Below are 21,064 nucleotides of genomic sequence, written 5' to 3'. Positions count from 1 at the left end.
TTACATGCATAATTACGATAACTTTGAACCTCTGCATCTCAGTAATGGATAATGATATCAAAAATAGTTTTAAAGTATCCCAAGAATATCATTTTAAGAGCATACATTAAAAATTTTGACAAACTGTCTTGAACAGAAATTATAGAAGTGGTCATCCCCACAACTGGTACTTTTTATACTCAAAAAGCATGATTTTTCAGGTTTTCTTGAAGAACCACCCATGAACAAGTGATGCTTTTATAAGCAGCCTAAAGTTCACCCTAGACCGCACCTAATGCAAAAGAACCAACTGATTTGCGTAATTCACCTGGGCTGGGGGAAGCACGTAATATGTAAATTTTGGCCTTGTACTGTAAGGTAGCTACAGTTTGCTTGTTCTTCCAGTAAGTATACAAATGGCTGTTAGGCCAAGAGCTGGTACTATTTTTATTTCTACATTTGTATCATCTGCAGAAAGAACAAAATTTTCATCTTGTGAAAGTGCAAAGAAAATTTCATTTCTAAATATTTGAGTAAAGAGACCACATAAAATTCAATATTGTAGTATACCACATCCAATTTCTTCAAATGCAGAGTGTCTGTTGCCATAAACGGGGTATGGAACTGATACATACTATATTCTATCATGCAGATAAGATGCAGACCATAAAATCTATTGTGTTTATTATTGTTGGAGTAGAATGAAAACATCATGTTTATTGACAAAACACTGCATACCCCACCAAGGCAGAGAAAACAGGACTTCTTTTTTACGGAACAAACTGTGGTTGTCTTTTTAAACAATGTGGAAGATGATGCACTCATTTCACAGAAACGTAATTGAGAAAGGAGCTCTTGTGTACTTGTTTAACTTTTAACACTGCCCCCCTTTAGCAACTCTCTCATCCAAACTACCTTTCTTGCAAAGGCTGCCACTGACACATATTGTGCTTTTGTTGTGCTCAGTGCAATTGCAGTTTGTTCCACCTCGTTCCAGGACTCCAGATTAGTGAATGCTGAATGCTTCAGGTATTTCACCAGTCGGACGACATGGGAGTCTTTAAAGTGCTGTTTCCTTTACACACCTTATTACCTTCCATAGTTGGACAGTAAGTAAGTTTGTTATGTGCTCTTTCCTTCACATACATTAGTACCATTTTGCAGCATTCCAGTGGTTTATATTGAATTTTGAACAATATTGTGACAAATTTGCCTCCAAGAAAAAGCCATGTGTGGTCGAATTCTTTGTGGAAAGTAAATGAGCTCACCAGTAAGCTCATGATATGGAAGATTTTAAACTTCATCATCACAGTTTTCATCAAGGATATTTTGATTCATTTCCATTTCTTGGCACCCTTAGTAATTTGAAATCTATATTTGTCAAGTAGTTGGCTAATATATTCCCTCTGAAAGAGACTAACTGTTCCATCTTCACTGTTTTCAAGTTTCAATCTTAACATGTATGACATCATGCCCATATGCTTCATTTCAGAGCAACTTTCTAGAAGAGTTTTCACCTTTTGCCTTGCCCTGTAATTATGTGCCAATGTAAGTATGTCATCCATACATACTAACAGTCACTTTCCCTTCCTTTGCACTCAGTTTGTATACGCATGACTCTGTATCATTTCCAACAAATCCCAGTTTTTATAGTGAGTTATTTAAATGATCATACCCAGCATCTACCACTTTGTTCCAGTCCATATATTGACTTGCTTAACTTGGGAAAACAAACTTTCGTAGCCCTTATTGATGAACCCTTCAGGCTGGAGCAAATATACATTTTCCTTTGATTTGCTAAACAGGTATGCACTCTTCACATCATACTGACCAATATGACAGTTTTTCTTGCACTGTTTGCTATCAATAGATGAATTGTTTCAAAATTTGAAAGAGAGGCATAATTTGTGTTATAGTCTACCCCTTCTACTTGACTAAAAACTTTGCAACTAAATCAGCTTTAAAAATTGACTTCCTACCAGATTTTCTTTTTAAATACCATATATTCTTTACTGGAATAACACCAGATGATAGCTCAACCAGTTTCCAACCACCATTATTCTTCAAGAAGTTGGTTTTTTCATTCATTGCAACTATCCATTCCTCTGTCTGCAGCTCATGGCCTAGTGGTTAGCATTGCTGCCTCTGGATCACGGGGTCCTGGGTTCTCTTAACATTCTAACGACTTAAAGTGTGTGTGTGTGTGTGTGTTTCTGGGTTATTTTGGTTTATTCCCCCAAACCACCTTACACTTCTTTACGAGGTGACTTACTTGGAATTTGCAGCAACTCTTCTTTACTGGGTAGCTGGATGCTGGACACCCTCTTGGCTTCTTCTCCGTCGAACAACGCTAGGTACAGGAATTTTTAGACTGTCTACTTTGAAATAGGCAGACATACAAACCTTGCTTTTCATCACTTAACGATGTATTTGACTTTCATGCTAACACAAGAATCATGGAAGAAGGTTGTTGTATACATGGAAGAACCCTGGAGATACTAGAAGGCTTCAGATAGACTATATAATGGTAAGACAGAGATTTAGGAACCAGATTTTAAATTGTAAGACATTTCCAGGGGCAGATGTGTACTCTGACCACAATCTATTGGTTATGAACTCTAGATTAAAACTGAAGAAACTGCAAAAAGGTGGGAATTTAAGGAGATGGGACCTGGATAAACTGAAAGAACCAGAGGTTGTACAGAGTTTCAGGGAGAGCGTAAGGGAACAATTGACAGGAATGGGGGAAAGAAATACAGTAGAAGAAGAATGGGTAGCTTTGAGAGATGAAATAGTGAAGGCAGTAGAGGATCAAGTAGGTAAAAAGATGAGGGCTAGTAGAAATCCTTGGGTAACGGAAGAGATACTGAATTTAATTGATGAAAGGCAAAAATTCAAAAGTGAAGCAGGCAAAAAGGAATACAAACGTCTCAAAAATGAGATCGACAGGAAGTGCAAAATTGCTAAGCAGTGATGGCTAGAGGACAAATGTAAGGATGTAGAGGCTTATCTCACAACGGGTAAGATAGATACTGCCTACAGGAAAATTAAAGAGACCTTTGGAGAAAAGAGAACCACTTGTATGAATATCAAGAGCTCAGATGGAAACCCAGTTCTAAGCAAAGAAGGGAAAGCAGAAAGGTGGAAGGGGAGTATATAGAAGGTCTATACAGGTGCGATGTTCTTGAGGGCAATATTATGGAAATGGAAGAGGAGGATGATGAAGATGAAATGGGAGATATGATACTGCGTGAAGAGTTTGACAGAGCACTGAAAGACCTAAGTCGAAACAAGGGCCCGGGAGTAGACAACATTCCATTAGAACTACTGACAGCCTTGAGAGAGCCAGTCCTGACAAAACTCTACCATCTGGTGAGCAACATGTTTGAGACAGATGAAATTCCCTCAGACTTCAAGAAGAATATAATAATTCCAATCCCAAAGAATGCAGGTGTTGACAGATGTGAAAATTACCAAACTATCAGTTTAATAAGTCACAGCTGCAAAATACTATTGCGAATTCTTTACAGACGAATTGAAAAACTGGTAGAAGCTGACCTCGGGGAAGATCAGTTTGGATTCCGTAGAAATGTTGGAACACGTGAGGCAATACTGGCCCTACGACTTATCTTAGAAGAAAGATTAAGGAAAGGCAAACCTACGTTTCTAGCATTTGTAGACTTAGAGAAAGCTTTTGACAATATTGACTGGAATACTCTCTTTCAAATTCTGAAGGTGGCAGGGGTAAAATACAGGGAGCGAAAGGCTATTTACAATTTGTACAGAAAGCAGATGGCAGTTATAAGAGTCGAGGGACATGAAAGGGATACAGTGGTTGGGAAGGGAGTGAGACAGGGTTGTATCCTCTCCCCGATGCTATTCAATCTGTATATTGAGCAAGCAGTAAAGGAAACAAAAGAAAAGTTCGGAGTAGGTATTAAAATACATGGAGAAGAAATAACAACTTTGAGGTTCGCCTATGACATTGTAATTCTGTCAGAGACAGCAAAGGACTTGGAAGAGCAGTTGAACGGAATGGACAGAATTAAGTCTGGTGATGCTGAGGGAATTAGATTAGGAAATGAGACACTTAAAGTAGTAACAGAGTTTTGCTATTTGGGGAGCAAAATAACTGATGATGGTTGAAGTAGAGAGGATATAAGATGTAGACTTGCAATGGGAAGGAAAGCGTTTCTGAAGAAGAGAAATTTGTTAACATCGAGTATAGATTTAAGTGTCAGGAAGTCGTTTCTGAAAGTATTTGATGGAGTGTAGCCATGTATGGAAGTGAAACATGGACGATAAATAGTTTAGACAAGAAGAGAATAGAAGCTTTCGAAATGTGGTGCTACAGGAGACTGCTGAAGATTAGGTGGGTAGATCACATAACTAATGAGGAGGTATTGAATAGAATTGGGGAGAAGAGGAGTTTGTGGCACAACTTGACTAGAAGAAGGGATCGGTTGGTAGGACATGTTCTGAGGCATCAGGGGATCACCAATTTAGTACTGGAGGGCAGCGTGGAGGGTAAATATCATAGAGGGAGACCAAGAGATGAATACACTAAGCAGATTCAGAAGGATGTAGGCTGCAGTAGGTACTGGGAGATGAAGAAGCTTGTACAGGATAGAGTAGCTTAGAGAGCTGCATCAAACCAGTCTCAGGACTGAAGACCACAACAACAACAACATTGACTTTCATACACAATAAAACCCTCATTTTCAACATAAATATATAACTTCCGGTAAGTCTCTCGTACAGTTGAACATCGGAAACAATTTGCGTTACAGTTAAAAAAAAGTTGGCTTAGATACCATAACCTTTCTTAACATGAATCAGAAAATAAATCTTGCTTATAGCAAGCTTACATCAAGAGTTTTCAAGAGGTCTTTTTCAGCTGTCTTTGTTTTAATAACAATAGTCAATGACATAATAAGCACAGAGCTACATACTCCATGGTTCTTCTTTACACACTCACTAAAACATCTATGGATTGCCCAACAGGTACTCGTCAGTGCCATTCGTCCGCCACATCTACGTTCTTTCCACGACAGATTTTAAACCTGCACACACAAACATGTGGTGTGCAGTAGGTAGGATTCTACCATCCCACACTCATATCCAGAATATCGTGTGTTCAAGACGGTAGAAGGCTGAGTGGTTCTATAATTTACACAGGAATTCTTGAATCACTACAGTTCGATTCGTGGCTGGGTTGGGGGTTTTCTCCACCCGGGGACTGGGTGTTTGTGTTGTCCTCATCATTTCATCATCATCATCATCCATGAAAGTGGCGGGACTGACTGAGTAAAGATTCAAAATTTGTAAGGGCACTGATAACCATATAATTGAGTGCCCCACAGACCAATCATCATTATCACTGCTTCAAGATACAATAATGTTTCATCATTGTTTCTTCCTCGCACAATGTTTATTTGTGCTTCTTCGGAATGAAATGTCATTGTATAACGTTTGACATTTATTGAAACCCATTTTTTCTTATGTGATATCCTTTGTTGGCCTATATCTATTTTGTGAAGTTTCATGATGTTCCACAAGTTTCTGATTTCCTCCTGGTTTGAGAGACCTTGAAGTTCCTCTTCAGTGTTAGAATCTTCTCTTTCACTTTGCATTTCGTCTTCCCTGCTTGAAAATGTTAATAGTACAAAAACTTTTCCGTTCATTTTCAAATGAAACTATATGATTCCTGAACCATGTATTTTCATTTCATTAAAGCACCTATGCCTGGGTTTCAGACAGAACCCCCTTTTTGTTCAATGTTGAGGTGCTACTCCAGTACAGTTGGAGAGACTCCTGTAATGCTGTTCGAGTTTTGGGGGAATACCAAGTGGACTGTGGTATGAATGGGAATGTGGATTCAGGAGAAAGGCATGCTGGGGTACTCTGTGCAGTTGTGCAAAAGCACTGTGCCACGGTGCCATAATGGATAGCACATCTGCCTAGTGAGCAGATATGTCTTTATTTGGGGATGTGAGAAAAAACTTTGCATCTAATTACATGTAAATGATGCACACTGGGGTTGAACTTTTCAGTAAATTGATTCATAGCAAGTGCAACCTTACTGTATCCATTAATGTTCTATTGAGTCATTCAGCTATATCATTTTGTTGCGGTGCATAAGTAACAGTTACTTCATGCTATATTCCTTCAGATTCACAGAACTTTGATCATTTACACAAACAGAATTCTAAGCCATTGTCAGTGCAGATTCTTTTCAAGTATTTACTATTTTTTTTTTTTCATTTGAATCTTCCATGTCTTGAATTGTTCACATTCTTCATACTTGCTTTTTTAAGAAATGCACAAATGTGTATATGCTTGCATATCCATGATACTCATTAAATATCTGTAGTCTTTCAAACTTTGAATGTCAGTACATCCCATAAGATCACTATGAACAAGTTTTGTAGTGGGTGTTTATTCATTCGAATTTTGTGTTACAATTTTCATAAATGTTCTAATCTCAGGGCTGCTGCTTTTTTTCTTTTTTAATTGTTCTCTTACTGATGTGCATCATTCGACAATGCCATAAGAGCAGTAACTTTGTGTAAAATTCATTATTTCTCATTATGTTTATAGCTCTGTCATCTGTACATGGATTTGTATTTATGTAATACAAAGTTAAGTTTCAATAAGCAGTTTTTCAAATTCATTTAGATACGAGAGCCTGCTTTATTGAATATAACCTTTCTGTCATTTTTCAGTGAGCTGCTTCACAGAGAAGACGTCAGGCACAAATTCTTCAGGCAAACCTTCATTTTTAATTGTCTTCACACTTACTATACCTTTCCCCATGGATTCTCTTTTTCTGCCATCAGCAGAGTTTATGGTTTCAGCTAAAATAATTTTATCACAATTTGAAAAATAATTTTTATTTGGAACCATGTGTTGAGTTGTTCCAGAATCCATTAAAGTTGTCATTGTCAATATAAGTGTGCCACAAGAATCACTTATTCTAACACCACCTCATTTCGTTTGTTGTTTTCTTAAATTTCACCTTTTCATTGGTTTCTGGATGTGTAACCAACTCTGTGACAGGTGTAACAAACAAAAACATCTTTTTAAGAAAAGGAAAGTTGCTATTCACCATATAGTGGAGGTGCTTCAGTTGCAGATAGGCACAACAAAAAGATTGTCACAAATGTCTGTAGCTTTCCCCATGGATTCTGTTTTTCTGCCATCAGCAAAGGTTATGGTTTCAACTAAAATAATTTTATCACTGTCTGAAAAATAATTTTTATTTGGAACCACTTGTGACAAACTTTTTGTTGTGCCTATCTGTGACTCAGCATCTCCACTATATGGTAACAACTTTCCTTTTATAATATTGTTACATTCCATACAGGGTTTTCCATTGTTTGAAAAGCATCTTTTTGTGTTTCTTTTTTTATTCCTGTCCTTTTGTCGCATTGTTCCGTAGATGGCAATTTTTGGTTCCTTTGATTACTTGTAGTAACTTTCAAGGACATTGCAGAATTTTTATCTTCATTATATTCATGATGTGTCTGGCATCTTCAGCAAGCAAACACATATTAATTGTAGCACACTTAAAATTATTGTCTGGCAAATTGCACAAAGCTGAAACTACTGTGCCCCATTCATCTGGAAGTCCACCTAAAATATTCATTGCTAAACTTGCATTTTCAGTTTAGCTAGATGCAGTTTATATGTACCAGATGACTTCCCATATATTCACAGTCCTTCATTTTTAGCAAATATAATTTCTGTCTCAGTTGCACAGTGTAAAATTTGCTGTCTTTTGGGGTGTATAATTTTTGAAGTTCTTCCCATTTTGTTTCTGGATTTGTCAAATTTTGTGAATACAATTGTTGCTTATGATGTATGTAAAGTACAGTTTTTGCTAGCACCTTACCTTGACAAGCTATATACATCTTTGTATCAGCAGCTGATGCACCTTCACCAGGTTGTCTCGTCAAGCAAAATTATAGTCCACAAATCAAAATCTATTAGAATAGGAAGCATAATTCACTCCACTTAGTTTCTGATTGTTGTGTCTGTTCTCCATCACCTACGTATATTTCTTTAACTATTGTACTATTGTTGAGGTATGCATTTTAGAGCCCATTTTACTTGACAATTTTTTGTTGTTTTGGTTCTTACTACCTCCTCCCAAAGTAGAGAAAGCAAAGAGCTCACAGTAGAAGAGATGTTTCACAGTATCAAAGATGAACAAGTGTTTATAGATCATAAGTATCCATCTTAGAGACCATGTTTACTAGATTTTTTGCATTAAATGATCATTCCTGTCATATCCCTGAACACTGGCTGTTCCTTGTGAGACACCCTGTGTATGCATTCCATAATAAATTTTCGCATTTGTAATTAGCACCTTTTTTACCTAGTGTCACACCTTTTTTGCACCTTTTTTTATTGCATTTCAGCAACTGAAAGTCTGAAGTTTAATTGTTACTAACTTTAAGTTTAGTTGTTAATTGTTTAATTGTTACTAACTTAATATGAATGACTACTTGTGTCCACAAGCCTCTAATTGTTGATCACTACAGAACCTAGGGATGTCAATTTTTTTTTTAAAAAACATTTTATTCTTTACAAACGTAGGTGGCAAATTCTCCTTTCCCCTTCCTTGACCGAGACTAAGTGCATGCTAAACTGTATCTACCCATATTTGCACATTACTACTTCAGTGTTCAAACGAGGTTCAGAAATACATATTATATCTGTACAATCTGCAGTCAGTGGTTCAGCTAAACAAATCAGGGAGTTAATTAAATTTTATTTTAGAAATTTCTGATATTTTTGTGTACTAAATATATTTTAACTTCTTTTCAACAAAGGAAAATCCAGGATGGAATGTAACAATATTATGAAAAGGGTAGTTGCTACTCACCATTTAGTGAAGATGCTGAGTCGCACATAGGCACAACAAAAAGATTGTCAGAAAAAGAGCTTTCAGCCACAAGGCCTTCATCAGTGATAGAACATACACATGCACCCACACAAATGCAACTCACACACACAAGACCACAACTCTGACTACTGAGGCCACACTGCGAGCAGCTGCACATGATGGGAGACGCAACCGGGTGGTAGGCATAAGAAAGAGGCTGGGGCAGGGAGGGGGAATAGAAGGATAGCAGGTTAGGGCTGAGGGATGATAAAGTGCTGCTTCTGGGAGCATGTGGATGAGTTGGAGAGAGGTTAGGGCAGCCAGGTGCAGTTGGGAAGGTAGACAAAGGGCAGGGGGGGGGGGGGGGGTAGCAGGAAATGGGAGAGGTAAAAAGACTGGGTGCGTTGGTGAAATAGAGGACTGTGTAGTACTGGAATGGCAGTAGGGTAAGGACAAAGACTAACAAATGTAGAGGTCAGGAGGGTTACGGGAACATAGAATATATTGCAGGGAGAGTTCCCACTTGCGCTGTGCAGAAAAGCTGGTGTTAGTGGGAAGGATTCAGATGGGACAGGCACATGACTGGTTTAAAAGGTAGCCCTGCCTTTGACGGGATAGATGATGCTTTTGACCAGACTGGAGTAGGTGGTGGTGGTGGTGGTGGTGGTGGTAGTAGTGGGAGTATGTATGGGACAGGTCTTGCAACTACGTCTATTATAGGGATATGAGCCATGAGACACAAGGTTGGGAGCAGGAGTTGTTAGGGATGAATCAGAATATTGTGTAGGTTCGGTGGGCAGTGGAATATCACTGTGGGATGGGTGAGAAGTATAGTGGACAGGGCATTCCACATCTCAAGGCACGACAGAAGGAGTCGAAACCCTGGTGGAGAACATGATGCAGTTGCTCTAGTCTTGGGTGATGCTATGTCATGAGGGCAATGCTCCTCTGTGGCCAGATGGCAGGAGTTTGGGAGGTGGTGGGTGACTGGAGAGATAAGGCAAGGGAGATATGTTTTTTACAAGGTTGGGAGTGTAATTATGGTCTGTGAAGGCCTCAATGAGACGCTTGGTGTATTTTAAGAGGGACTGCACATCACTAAAGATGTAACGGCCACATGTGGCTAGCCTGTATGAAGGGACTTCTTGGAATGGAATGGGTGGCAGCCGTTGAAGTGGAGATATTGTGGTGGTTTGTAGGTTTAGTGTGGGTGGAGGTACTGATGTAGCCATCTACATCTATATCTACATTTATACTCCGCAAGCCACCTCCCTTTTCTGTTCCAGTCGCGTATGGTTCACGGGAAGAACGACTGTCTGAAAGCCTCCGTGCATGCTCAAATCTCTCTAATTTTACATTCGTGATCTCCTCGGGAGGTATAAGTAGGGGGAAGCAATATATTCGATACCTCATCCAGAAACGCACCCTCTCGAAACCTGGTGAGCAAGCTACACCACAATGCAGAGCGCCTGTCTTGCAGAGTCTGCCACTTGAGTTTGCTAAACATCTCTGTAACGCTATCACAGTTACCAAATAACCCTGTGACGAAACGCGCCGCTCTTCTTCGGATTTTCTCCATCTCCTCCGTCAACCCGATCTGGCACGGATCCCACACTGATGAGCAATACTCAAGTATAGGTCGAATTAGTGTTTTATAAGCCACCTCCTTTGTTGATGGACTACATTTTCTAAGGACTCTCCCAATGAATCTCAACCTGGTACCCGCCTTACCAATAATTAATTTTATATGATCATTCCACTTCCAATCGTTCTGCACACATACTCCCAGATATTTTACAGAAGTAACTGCTACCAGTGTTTGTTCCGCTATCATATAATCATACAATAAAGGATCCTTCTTTCTATGTATTTGCAATACATTACATTTGTCTATGTTAAGGGTCAGTTGCCACTCCCTGCACCAAGTGCCTATCCGCTGCAGATCTTCCTGCATTTCGCTACTATTTTCTAATGCTGCAACTTCTCTGTATACTACAGCATCATCCGCGAAAAGCCGCATGGAACTTCCGACACTATCTACTAGGTCATTTATATATATTATGAAAAGCAATGGTCCCATAACACTCCCCTGTGGCACGCCAGAGGTTACTTTAACGTCTGTAGATGTCTCTCCATTGATAACAATATGCTGTGTTCTGTTTGCTAAAAACTCTTCAATCCAGCCACACAGCTGGTCTGATATTCCATAGGCTCTTACTTTGTTTATCAGGCGACAGTGCGGAACTGTATCGAATGCCTTCCGGAAGTCAAGGAAAATGGCATCTACCTGGGAGCCTGTATCTAATATTTTCTGGGTCTCATGAACAAATAAAGCGAGTTGGGTCTCACACGATCACTGTTTCCAGAATCCATGTTGATTCCTACAGAGTAGACTCTGGGTTTCCAGAAATGACATGATACGCGAGCAAAAAACATGTTCTAAAATTCTACAACAGATCGACGTCAGAGATATAGGTCTATAGTTTTGCGCATCTGCTCGACGACCCTTCTTGAGGACTGGGACAACCTGTGCTCTTTTCCAATCATTTGGAACCTTCTGTTCCTCTAGAGACTTCCGGTACACGGCTGTTAGAATGGAGGCAAGTTCTTTCGCATACTCTGTGTAGAATCGAATTGGTATCCCGTCAGGTCCAGTGGACTTTCCTCTGTTGAGTGATTCCAGTTGCTTTTCTATTCCTTGGACACTTATTTCAATGTCAGCCATTTTTTCGTTTGTGTGAGGATTTAGACAAGGAACTGCAGTGCGGTCTTCCTCTGTGAAACAGCTTTGGAAAAAGGTGTTTAGTATTTCAGCTTTACACGTCATCCTCTGTTTCAATGCCATCATCATCCCGGAGTGTCTTTGAGGTGGAGGTCGACATTGTAGAAGGTGGCTTGTTGGGTTGAGTAAAGCCAGGTGAAGTGAATGGGGAAGAAGGTGTTGAGGTTCTGGAGGAATGTGGATAGGGTGTCCTCACCCTTGGTCCAGATCATGAAGATGTCATCCGAATCTTAACCAGGTGAGGGGTTTGGGATTCTAAGTGTTCAAGAAAGATTCCTCTAGATAACCCATGAATGGGGTGGCATAGGATGATGCCTTGCGAGTGCCTTTTCCCATATCCCAGATTCGTCACCAGCTTATTCATGGGCCATCTAGAGGAATGCTTTCTAAACATCCAGATCCCAAATCTCGCACCTGGTTCAAATTCATTGATCACATCTCCATGATCTGGATCGAGGGTGAGAGGAATCCGTTCTAAACATCAATAATCCCAAACACCACACCTGTTTCATGATCTGGATCGAGAGTGAAGACACCCTATCTACATTCCTCCAAAACATCAACACTTTCTCCCCCATTTGTTTCACTCGTTCCTACTCAACCCAACAAGCCACCTTCCTTAATGTTGTCTTCCACTTCAAAGATGGCTACATTAGTACCTCCATCCATATCACATGTACCAACCACTGGAAGTGCCCCAACTCCAACACAGCCACCCATTCCATACCAATCAGTCCCTTCCACACAGCCCATCCACCAGGGGCCGCCATCTCTGTAGTGATGAGCGGTCCTCTTGAAATGCACCGAGGCACTCAGTGAGGCTTTCACAGATAATAACTACCTTGCCAACCTTGTACAAAAAGAGATCTCTCCAGTCACCCACCACCTCCAAATTCCTACCATCTGGCCACAGACGAGCATTCCCCTCATGAGTCAGTACCAACCCGGACTGGAGCAACTGAATCACATTCTCCACCAGGGTTTTGACTGTCTTTCATTGTGTCCTGAAATGCGGAGTGTTCTACCAACTATACTTCCCACCTGTCCCACAGTGGTATTCTGTTGTCCACCTAACCTACACAATATCTTCATCCATCCCTACACAGCTCCTGCTTCCGACCCCTTGCCTAATGGCTCATATCCCTGTAATAGACCTAGATGCAAGACCTGCCCCATACTTACTCCCACTACCACATCCTCCAGTCAGGTGACAAGCAACATATATCCCTTCAAAGGCAGGGCTGCCTGTCAAACCAGTCATGTGATCTACAAGTTAAGCTGCAACCACTGTGCTGCATTTTATGTGGGCATGATAACTAACAAGCTGTTGTCTGCATGAGTGCCACCGACAAACTGTGGTCAAGAAACAGCTGGACCACACCATTGCTGAGCACATTGCCCAACAGAACATTCTTCATTTCAGTGACTACTTCACAGCCTCTGCCATGTGGATCCTTCCCACTAACACCATCTTTTCTGAATTGCGCAGGTGGGATCTCTCACTGCAGTATATCCTACCTTCCCGTAACCCTCATGGCCTCTAACTTTGTTAGTCTTTGTCCTTACCCTCTAGCCCTTTCCCTGTTCCCAATCCAGCACTACTCAGTCCTCTATTCCACCAACGTACTCAGTCTCTTTACATCTCTCCTCCACAGCTAACACCCCCCCCTCCCCCCTCCCTCTGTCTGACCTCCCGACTGCTCCTAGCTGCTCTACCCTGTCCACACCGCATCCACAAGTTTCGACAACCAGCATTTTACCATCCCCCACCCATACCCTGCTATCCCCCCCCCCCCCCTGCCCACCTCCGCTTCCTCCTTACACCCTTAAACTGGTTGCATCTGCCATCATGTGTGGTTGCTCACAGTGTGACCTCAGCAGCCAGAGACTGTACCCTTTTGTGTGTGAGAGTTGTGTTTGTGTGAGTGTGTGTATATTTTCTGTCTCCTTGTTGGCCGAAAGTTCATTTTCTGACAGTCTTTTTGTTGTACCTATCTATGAAGCAGCTTCTCCGCTGTATGGTGAGTACCATTTATCCTTTTCATAATATTGTTACTCTAACTTCTTCTCTTGTATTCACTTGCTAGACACTCTAGATTTTCCTGTATGTTTTTTAATATGATGCCCTCAACTCTTGAGTGCAACCAAAACAGCGCATGTGAAAAATTCTAATTTTTAAAAACAGATAACGCTTTAAGTATGAAAAAATCGAGAATTTTCAAGAAGATCCACAAATATCCATAATAACTGTACATAGTAATACATATTCAGAGTGATTTCTAAATTATGTATTTATTTTATTTTATTCAGACTCATAAAAATTGAGCAAGCTGTGATGTGGACTACTGTTGTTGTTGTTGTTGTTTCTATATTTAAGATGGTGAATGAATGTTTTTCACTTTGCTTATGAAAGGCAAGAGATTCTTTAGAAACAAAATTAGCATAACATTACAGGTATCTTGTGTCTCATAAGACATGTGCAGTGTTTAAAAAAATAAGCAACATTATTAACATGCTAGATTCTTCCATTAATTCTTGTGCAGTTATGTTCCTGCCTGCTAGATAAAGTAGTATACATTGATTTCATAAGGAAAGTATTATTTTCAAATATTTTATTTCTTTAATTTTCTATGTCTTTCTTGTCCAGCTACACATCTCTAGGAGGTCGCAGTAATACTGCTCCCAATCCAGCACTGCTTTTCCAAACGAATGATGGAAAGGAAGCCTACAAACCTGCATATTTGTTGGGAGATGGAGCTTCTGAAAGGAGTGGCAGATGCTAATGATTGTGTGAGTAAAAGCAGAATGCCTATACACACACACACTGTCCTTAGTTATTTTCTAGTTACATATTCCAATCTCTGTTCTTAATTGCAAGCCACCCTTCCTGTGGGTACACATTGTGTGTTTTTAATGCAGCAGTTTCTGTTGCCTTCTGCATCCTCATACCATTGATCATTGCTGATTCTTCTGCCTTTAGGAGTAGTTAACTACTTGAAGGCAAACAGATGACACAAAATATATGTGCACAGGCATTGCCCTGCTGGTACAGCTCATCTTCCGGACAGTGTAGAAATGTCAAAAGAATGGACTTGGATAATGTTATGGATGTATCTTGCACAGCTCAGTGTTCCCTCAAAAAACAGCAGAGATGCACAATCGTTATTGGCTATGGCTCCCTGTATCATGATTCATGGAATTGTCCAGTTTGAGACAATTTAGGTTGTGGACAGTCAGTTTGACAAAAAAGTTATCCATCCAAAAGTTCAGTTCAACTGTAGTATCTATTGAAAAGAAGTTGCTAGTGACCCTCTTCGTCACTGCCTCACAGATTTTGTTAGTAACTACTCTCCTGGATGATTATTGCTGATGCCAAATCAGAATTTGGATCTGCTCTTGTCACTAAACAAGACTTTTCACTGCTAATCTCTACAGCTGTATCTATCATTTCACAGTCAAAAGTGAGTTGCATGGTGATGATTTATGATGAGAAGCCTGGCAAGTGACACACTTCTTCATGGCCCAACTTTCCGCAGATGGTTTCTGTTGGCCTCCGCTTACACTTTGGATGCAACTTGGCTACAGTTACATGTGATGGGGAACATTTCTCCAGGTTACAGTATGTATACTGATGGTATCTGAACCCGTGGCAGTAGTATGTGCATTTTCCTTAGATGACTGGTGCAAATACAGACACCTTGTGTCTTATATTTGGGGAAATACTTCAGAAGAACTACACAGCCTCTTCTGGGTCATAAGGACATCATTGAAATTCAGTCTTTCATAGTGTCATGACACATCTATAATGCCTAGTAAAGCTGGAGGATGCTCAAAACAACAAACAACTGTTTGAGCAAATCAGATACAATTTTTATGAGGTCCGTGTTTTCATGTTCAGTTGGTAGTTCGTTTTCCAATAGTAGCGTGGTACCTTGAACCATTGCCTCTCATGTCTACTGTTGTCCCATTCAAGTATTGTTTCCATTGTGTTTTCAAGGGTGTTTGTTTTTCATTTTCCACTAGTGTATTGTTTGAAGTTGAAGTCCAGCATTGGGTTCATACTTATTTTTCCAATTATATTACCTGCTACATGAAGTGACAGTACTTGTCTCAGTTTTATAGTAAGTGGATTGTTGAAATGTACAGCGTGTTTCACAATTCATGTTACTTCTGGGTGTTGTAGAGGGGACTTAGTAGATCAAGTTTTACATAGGAACCCATGTTCAGAAACAGTTCATTTCCATGTTACAAGAAAAACAAGAGCTGCTCAGTTGCATGCTAGATGTTTTTTACATAGATCACCTGTTATGGTAGGCTGCCCATATTCACGAATGATAGAATGATGTGATGTCACGTGATATCCTCTGTTTCCATCTGCCTTGTTTCCATGCTTCGTGGTGATGCGTCAGTAACAGGATGCCTGAGTACACATTTGTAGTGTACAATAATATGTTGCTGATTTATGGTGAAGCTTCCCATGACGGAAGAGAAACTCACTGTCTGTATCACAAGTACTTTCCAAATCGTGTGACTCCATCTCATCTCATGTCATGTTTGCCAGAGCAGAACAACAGCTGCAGGAAAGTGGGAAATTCACAAGCGATAGAGCAAACTGTTGTGCTTCAGGAAGGCAGCATGCTGCCATATTGCAAGAGGAAGTGCTCCTGAAGTTGAAGAGAACCCATCGACAAGTCCTTGAGATGTTGGACGTGACTTGCATGTATCTCTCTGGTCCATCTGGCGTTTTCTGCATGAACAGCAATTTCACCCATATCGCCCTCAGAAGTTACACGCCATGCTCCTGTCAGATTTTGTGCTACATGTCAGTTTCTGTACTTAGTTTTTCAATGTAGTGTGGATTTTCTGCAAATTCCAAGGTGAATTTTGTTTACTAATGAAGTGCATTGAATGTTTGAAATAGTGACATTTGGGATCGAGAAAACCACAAAGCCATGTGTACACAAAGATTTCAGCACACCTTCAGCATTGGTGTATTTCCAGGTTTTTGCAGTGTGCTTGGGCCATACATCATCCCTCTCCACATAATGGGTGCCAGGTACTTGACATTCCTGCGACGAATGCGCGAAAAATGTGCCATTGGACATTTGGCATGGATTGTGGTTCCAGCATTATGGCATGGCAGTACATTTTCACATCTGGAACCATCTGAATTAAGTCTATAGGTGCATGTGGATCGAACACTTCAGTTATAATAAAAATGGTGTCAGGGCAACAGAAAGCGTTTTGTGTTCAGCATTTTGCACATTGCAGGTTAGTAACAACTATTCAATGGCTTACATACTAGGTATGGTGTAGATACTTCTACATCACAGAGCATTAGACGATGGCATGAACAATTCCAAGAAACAGGTTGTTTGTGTAAAGGCAAATCCCTGAATGTCTGACAGAGACATCGAATGCATCTGCCATAGTTTCACAAGAAGTCTGCAGAAATCCGTTCGCTGTGCAGTTTGACAGCTCAGCATGCCCAACCGAGCGAGATGGCGCAGTGGTTAGCACACTGGACTCGCATTCGGGAGGACGACGGTTCAATCCCGTCTCCGGCCATCCTGATTTAGATTTTCCGTGATTTCCCTAAATCATTTCAGGCAAATGCCGGGATGGTTCCTTTGAAAGGGCACGGCTGATTTCCTTCCCAATCCTTCCCTAACCCGAGCTTGCGCTCCGTCTCTAATGACCTCGTTGTCGACGGGACGTTAAACACTAACCACCACCACCACCACCACCACCACCACCACCATCAGCATGCCCACAATGTCCATCTGGCATGTGTTGCGTTGATGTGTACGCATGAAACCATACAAAATTCAGCTACAGCAACCTCTTTGTGAAGTTAACCAACAACAATGTGTGTGGTTCAGTAATTTCGTTCTTGGCAAGATGGAGGATGACAGTTTTCTTCCACACTTAGTGATTAGTGATGAGGCAACATTCCATTTAAATAGAGTGGCCTCCATTACCAACAACAATGAATGAACTGAGACATTGCATAACAGCAACTGTGGAAGCTGTAATTCATTACACACTTGCAGCAGCGTGGGAACAATCTAAACACTGCTCTGTCATATGCCACACATCTCAACCGGGGGGGGGGGGGGGGGGGGGGGGGGGGCATATTGTAAACCTATGAAAAGGTATGAAAAAACTTTTTGAGTTTCCCACTCATCAGAAAACAAAATTAATTGTATATGTTTATTAGTTTCAGAAATACAGACGTGCCAGATTGGATGATTCTTATTGATACACCCTTTGTATTACATAAACATATATGAGAATATTTGAAGCATAAGAAAGTGTCTCAGAACACTGTAGGAAGAGTACAATGATTATATGGTGACGTCAAGTGCTGAATATATGTCTAGAATAGAATATCAGATTTGTTCAGAACAAAGAGAGGTCTTCAACCAAGAAGTTCTCTCAGCACTCCTAATTATTATCATAATGGATAAAGTTTTTAAAATAATGAAAATAAGAGTCAACACCTAATTTTGATGTCTTTTTTCCCCCAATGATGTAATGCTATGCAGTGAAACAGAAGTCAAATACAAGCTAAACTTGTTCTCTTAGCATGAAGAATTTCAGAGACTGGAGCTTGAAGTTGGCAAACCCCAGACAGTGGGGTTTACTGTTGAAAATTGTCCAAGAGTTCTTCTAAAAATTGAAGACAAAAGACTGAGATTAGGACAATTTATTGGATATAAGTACTGTCTCTCCAAGTAATATTATACCCAAGAAGATTGGTAACAGAATGTAGAAAGCTCAAAATTGTACCATACTAAATACTCTGGAATGGTCCTGACATGTTCATTTTTATTTATTGGCATCTGGTGTACATACCATTAGTCAACAAAGAATTACATGGATAGTACATCTGATGATAAAAAAAATTATGTGGGGACATACAAAACACACAATAGGTGATAAACACTATGTGGTAACTGGCAGCAAATACAGAGTTTATTTCATTTTGTTGGTGGAATAGCAGGAAAAGGATAAAACGTACACACATTCACATCTACACTTGCAACACAGGCATCAAAATGCTCATACCAGTAGCTGCAGAGAGACTGACTGTTGATTACTGATTATTGAGGGTAGTTTCCTGGGTTGATGGATGTGGGGAGGGAGCAGGGAAGAATGCACGAGGCAAAGAGGGGATAGCAGGGTGGTGTGAGGCACGTCTTTTGACAGACAAAGGGGGAGACGATTGTTTATTTCTTCCTTGGATACAACTTTTACTATCGAATTGTAATATGTAATATTTACAATTAAAAGTTCCCTTCGTCTTGATCAGAGCAAGAACAAAATTGGAGTCATTAAAATTTAACAATAGAGATAGTAAAAAAAAACAGAGATAATACAATGATAATGTTCACTTTTTTTATGCAAGGAGTAACATCTTTGGTTCCCACACACAGCATAGTATCTAACACAGTTATTTCAGTAATAAAATGTGATATTACACTCATTTCCAGCGCTATGAGTGCTATGTTGTTCACAGCTTAAAATCAGTATTTTTCTTTGAAATTGCATGTAACGTGTTGTGCAAGCATGAAGTATGAGGGATTTTAGAGGAGCAGTTGTAACATTGCCGTGGCAGAGTGGCCTAGTGCACTGACTGGCAAGTCATTGGCTCGGGTTTGATTCCTCAGCTACCAACATTTATTTATTATTTTTTCCATTTTATTTTATTCCTTGCAGTGTTAAACCATTAATTATAAATTTAAATGTATTTAAACAGTTTATATTTGTAAAATTAATGTATTGATTGTAGTTACAAATACTACCCTTGTAAGTGAAAAAGCCGTAAATAGTGGTAAAAATAAGTGAATATATAAGAAAATTCATTATGAAAGTGTTTTCTGTAGAGGATCAGCTAAAGAGGCTCCTTTCCAATACATACTTGGAGAAGTGAGATTTGAACAGGTAGATCTACTCCAACAGGAGGACGTAGCACTAGGGACACTGATTTGCCTCAAACTATGTGCGTAGAAGCAGATACAGATGCCCCTTTCAAGCTACTAGAATATTTCACCTGAGTGGGCCGTGGAAAAAGGTAAAATGCTCACTAAAGAATTACACCCTCCAGGGAGCTCATGGTTCGTTTGTGAGTTCATGTGTGACGCAGATGGGGCCCCGAGCTATTGCAGCCCATTCTTCCTTCCTGGGCTGCATTTCCTTCACCGTGCTCCTCCCTCCCCATCCTTGCTCCTTCCCCACTGACTGCTCCTTCTGCTCTCTCAATGTTCTGATTTATGACAACCTGGCTATTCAACTGGTTCCCTGTATTCCTTGCAATTTTGTTCCTCTTGCCTATTCTCTTTCTTTTTGTGTGTTTTGACCCCCCTTTTGGGATTTCATCTCCATGTCTAAATTTTCTGACTTTAGTGTAGCAAAGCAAAAGATGAAATGCTTAACTCTGTTTTCAAATGTTCCTTTACAAAGGAGCCCATGAGAATTGCCCAGTTTAATCCCTGTACCACTGAAAAGATGCATGAAATAAGTATTAGTGTCACTGGTGTTGAGAAACAGCTAAAATTGTTAAAGTTGAACAAAGTTCCAGGCCCTGATGGAATCACTGTCAGATTCTATACTTAATTTGCAGCTTGAATTAGCCCCTCTTAAAACTATAATCTATCATAGATCCTTGAACAAAACACCATGGCCACCCGTCTACAAGAAGGGTAGTAGAAGTGGTCCACAAAACTACCATCCAGTATCCTTGACATCGATTTGTTGTAGAAACGTATAACATATTCTGAGCTCAAACATGATGTGGCATCTTGAACAGAATGACCTCCTCAATGCCAACCAGCATGGATTTCAAAAACATTGATCTTGTGAAACCCAACTCGCACTTATCTCACGTGACACACTAAAAGCTTTGGATCAAGGCAGCCAGGTAAATCCAGTGTTTCTTGATTTCCAAAAAGCATTTGACTCAGTACTGCACATATGCTTATTGTCAAAAGTATGATCACAAGGGGGTATCAAGTGAAATTTGTGACAGGATTGAGGACTCTTTGATAGGGAGGACACAGAATGTTGTCTTGGATAGAGTGTCTTCATGGCATGTACAAGTAACTTCAGGTGAGCCCCAGGGAAGTGTGTTGGTACCTTGCTGTTTATGATGAATATTAATAACCTTGCAGACAACATTAATAGTGAAATCAGGCTTTTTGCAGATGATGCAGTTATCTATAATGAAGTGCTGTCTAAAATAAGCTGCATAAATATTCAGTCAGATCTTGATAAGACTTCAATGTGTTGCTCTAAATGTTCAGAAATGTAAAATTTTGCACTTCACAAAATGAAAATAATATCAATGAGTTACTGTTGGAGTTGGAAAACTCTAAAAATACCTGGTGCAACTGATATGAAATGGAATGATC

At 40.0% G+C, this 21,064-nt stretch overlaps 1 protein-coding gene across 1 annotated transcript in view; it reads left to right on the top strand.

Moving 5' to 3' along the window:
• LOC126251649 (FAD synthase-like) overlaps window positions 1–21,064 on the top strand; it is an 87,280-nt gene that overhangs the window by 54,759 nt on the left and 11,457 nt on the right. The window contains exon 5 of the mRNA XM_049952203.1: window positions 14,299–14,441. Coding sequence (XP_049808160.1) covers window positions 14,299–14,434 — 136 coding nt within the window. The 3' untranslated portion in view covers window positions 14,435–14,441. The remainder of the gene's footprint in view (window positions 1–14,298; window positions 14,442–21,064) is intronic.

The sequence above is a fragment of the Schistocerca nitens genome, chromosome 4 (assembly GCF_023898315.1).
Source record: "Schistocerca nitens isolate TAMUIC-IGC-003100 chromosome 4, iqSchNite1.1, whole genome shotgun sequence".
NCBI classification, from domain to species: Eukaryota; Metazoa; Arthropoda; class Insecta; order Orthoptera; family Acrididae; genus Schistocerca; species Schistocerca nitens.
The sequence above is the reverse complement of the archived record's forward strand: the minus strand, read 5'-3'. Positions and strand labels throughout refer to the sequence as shown.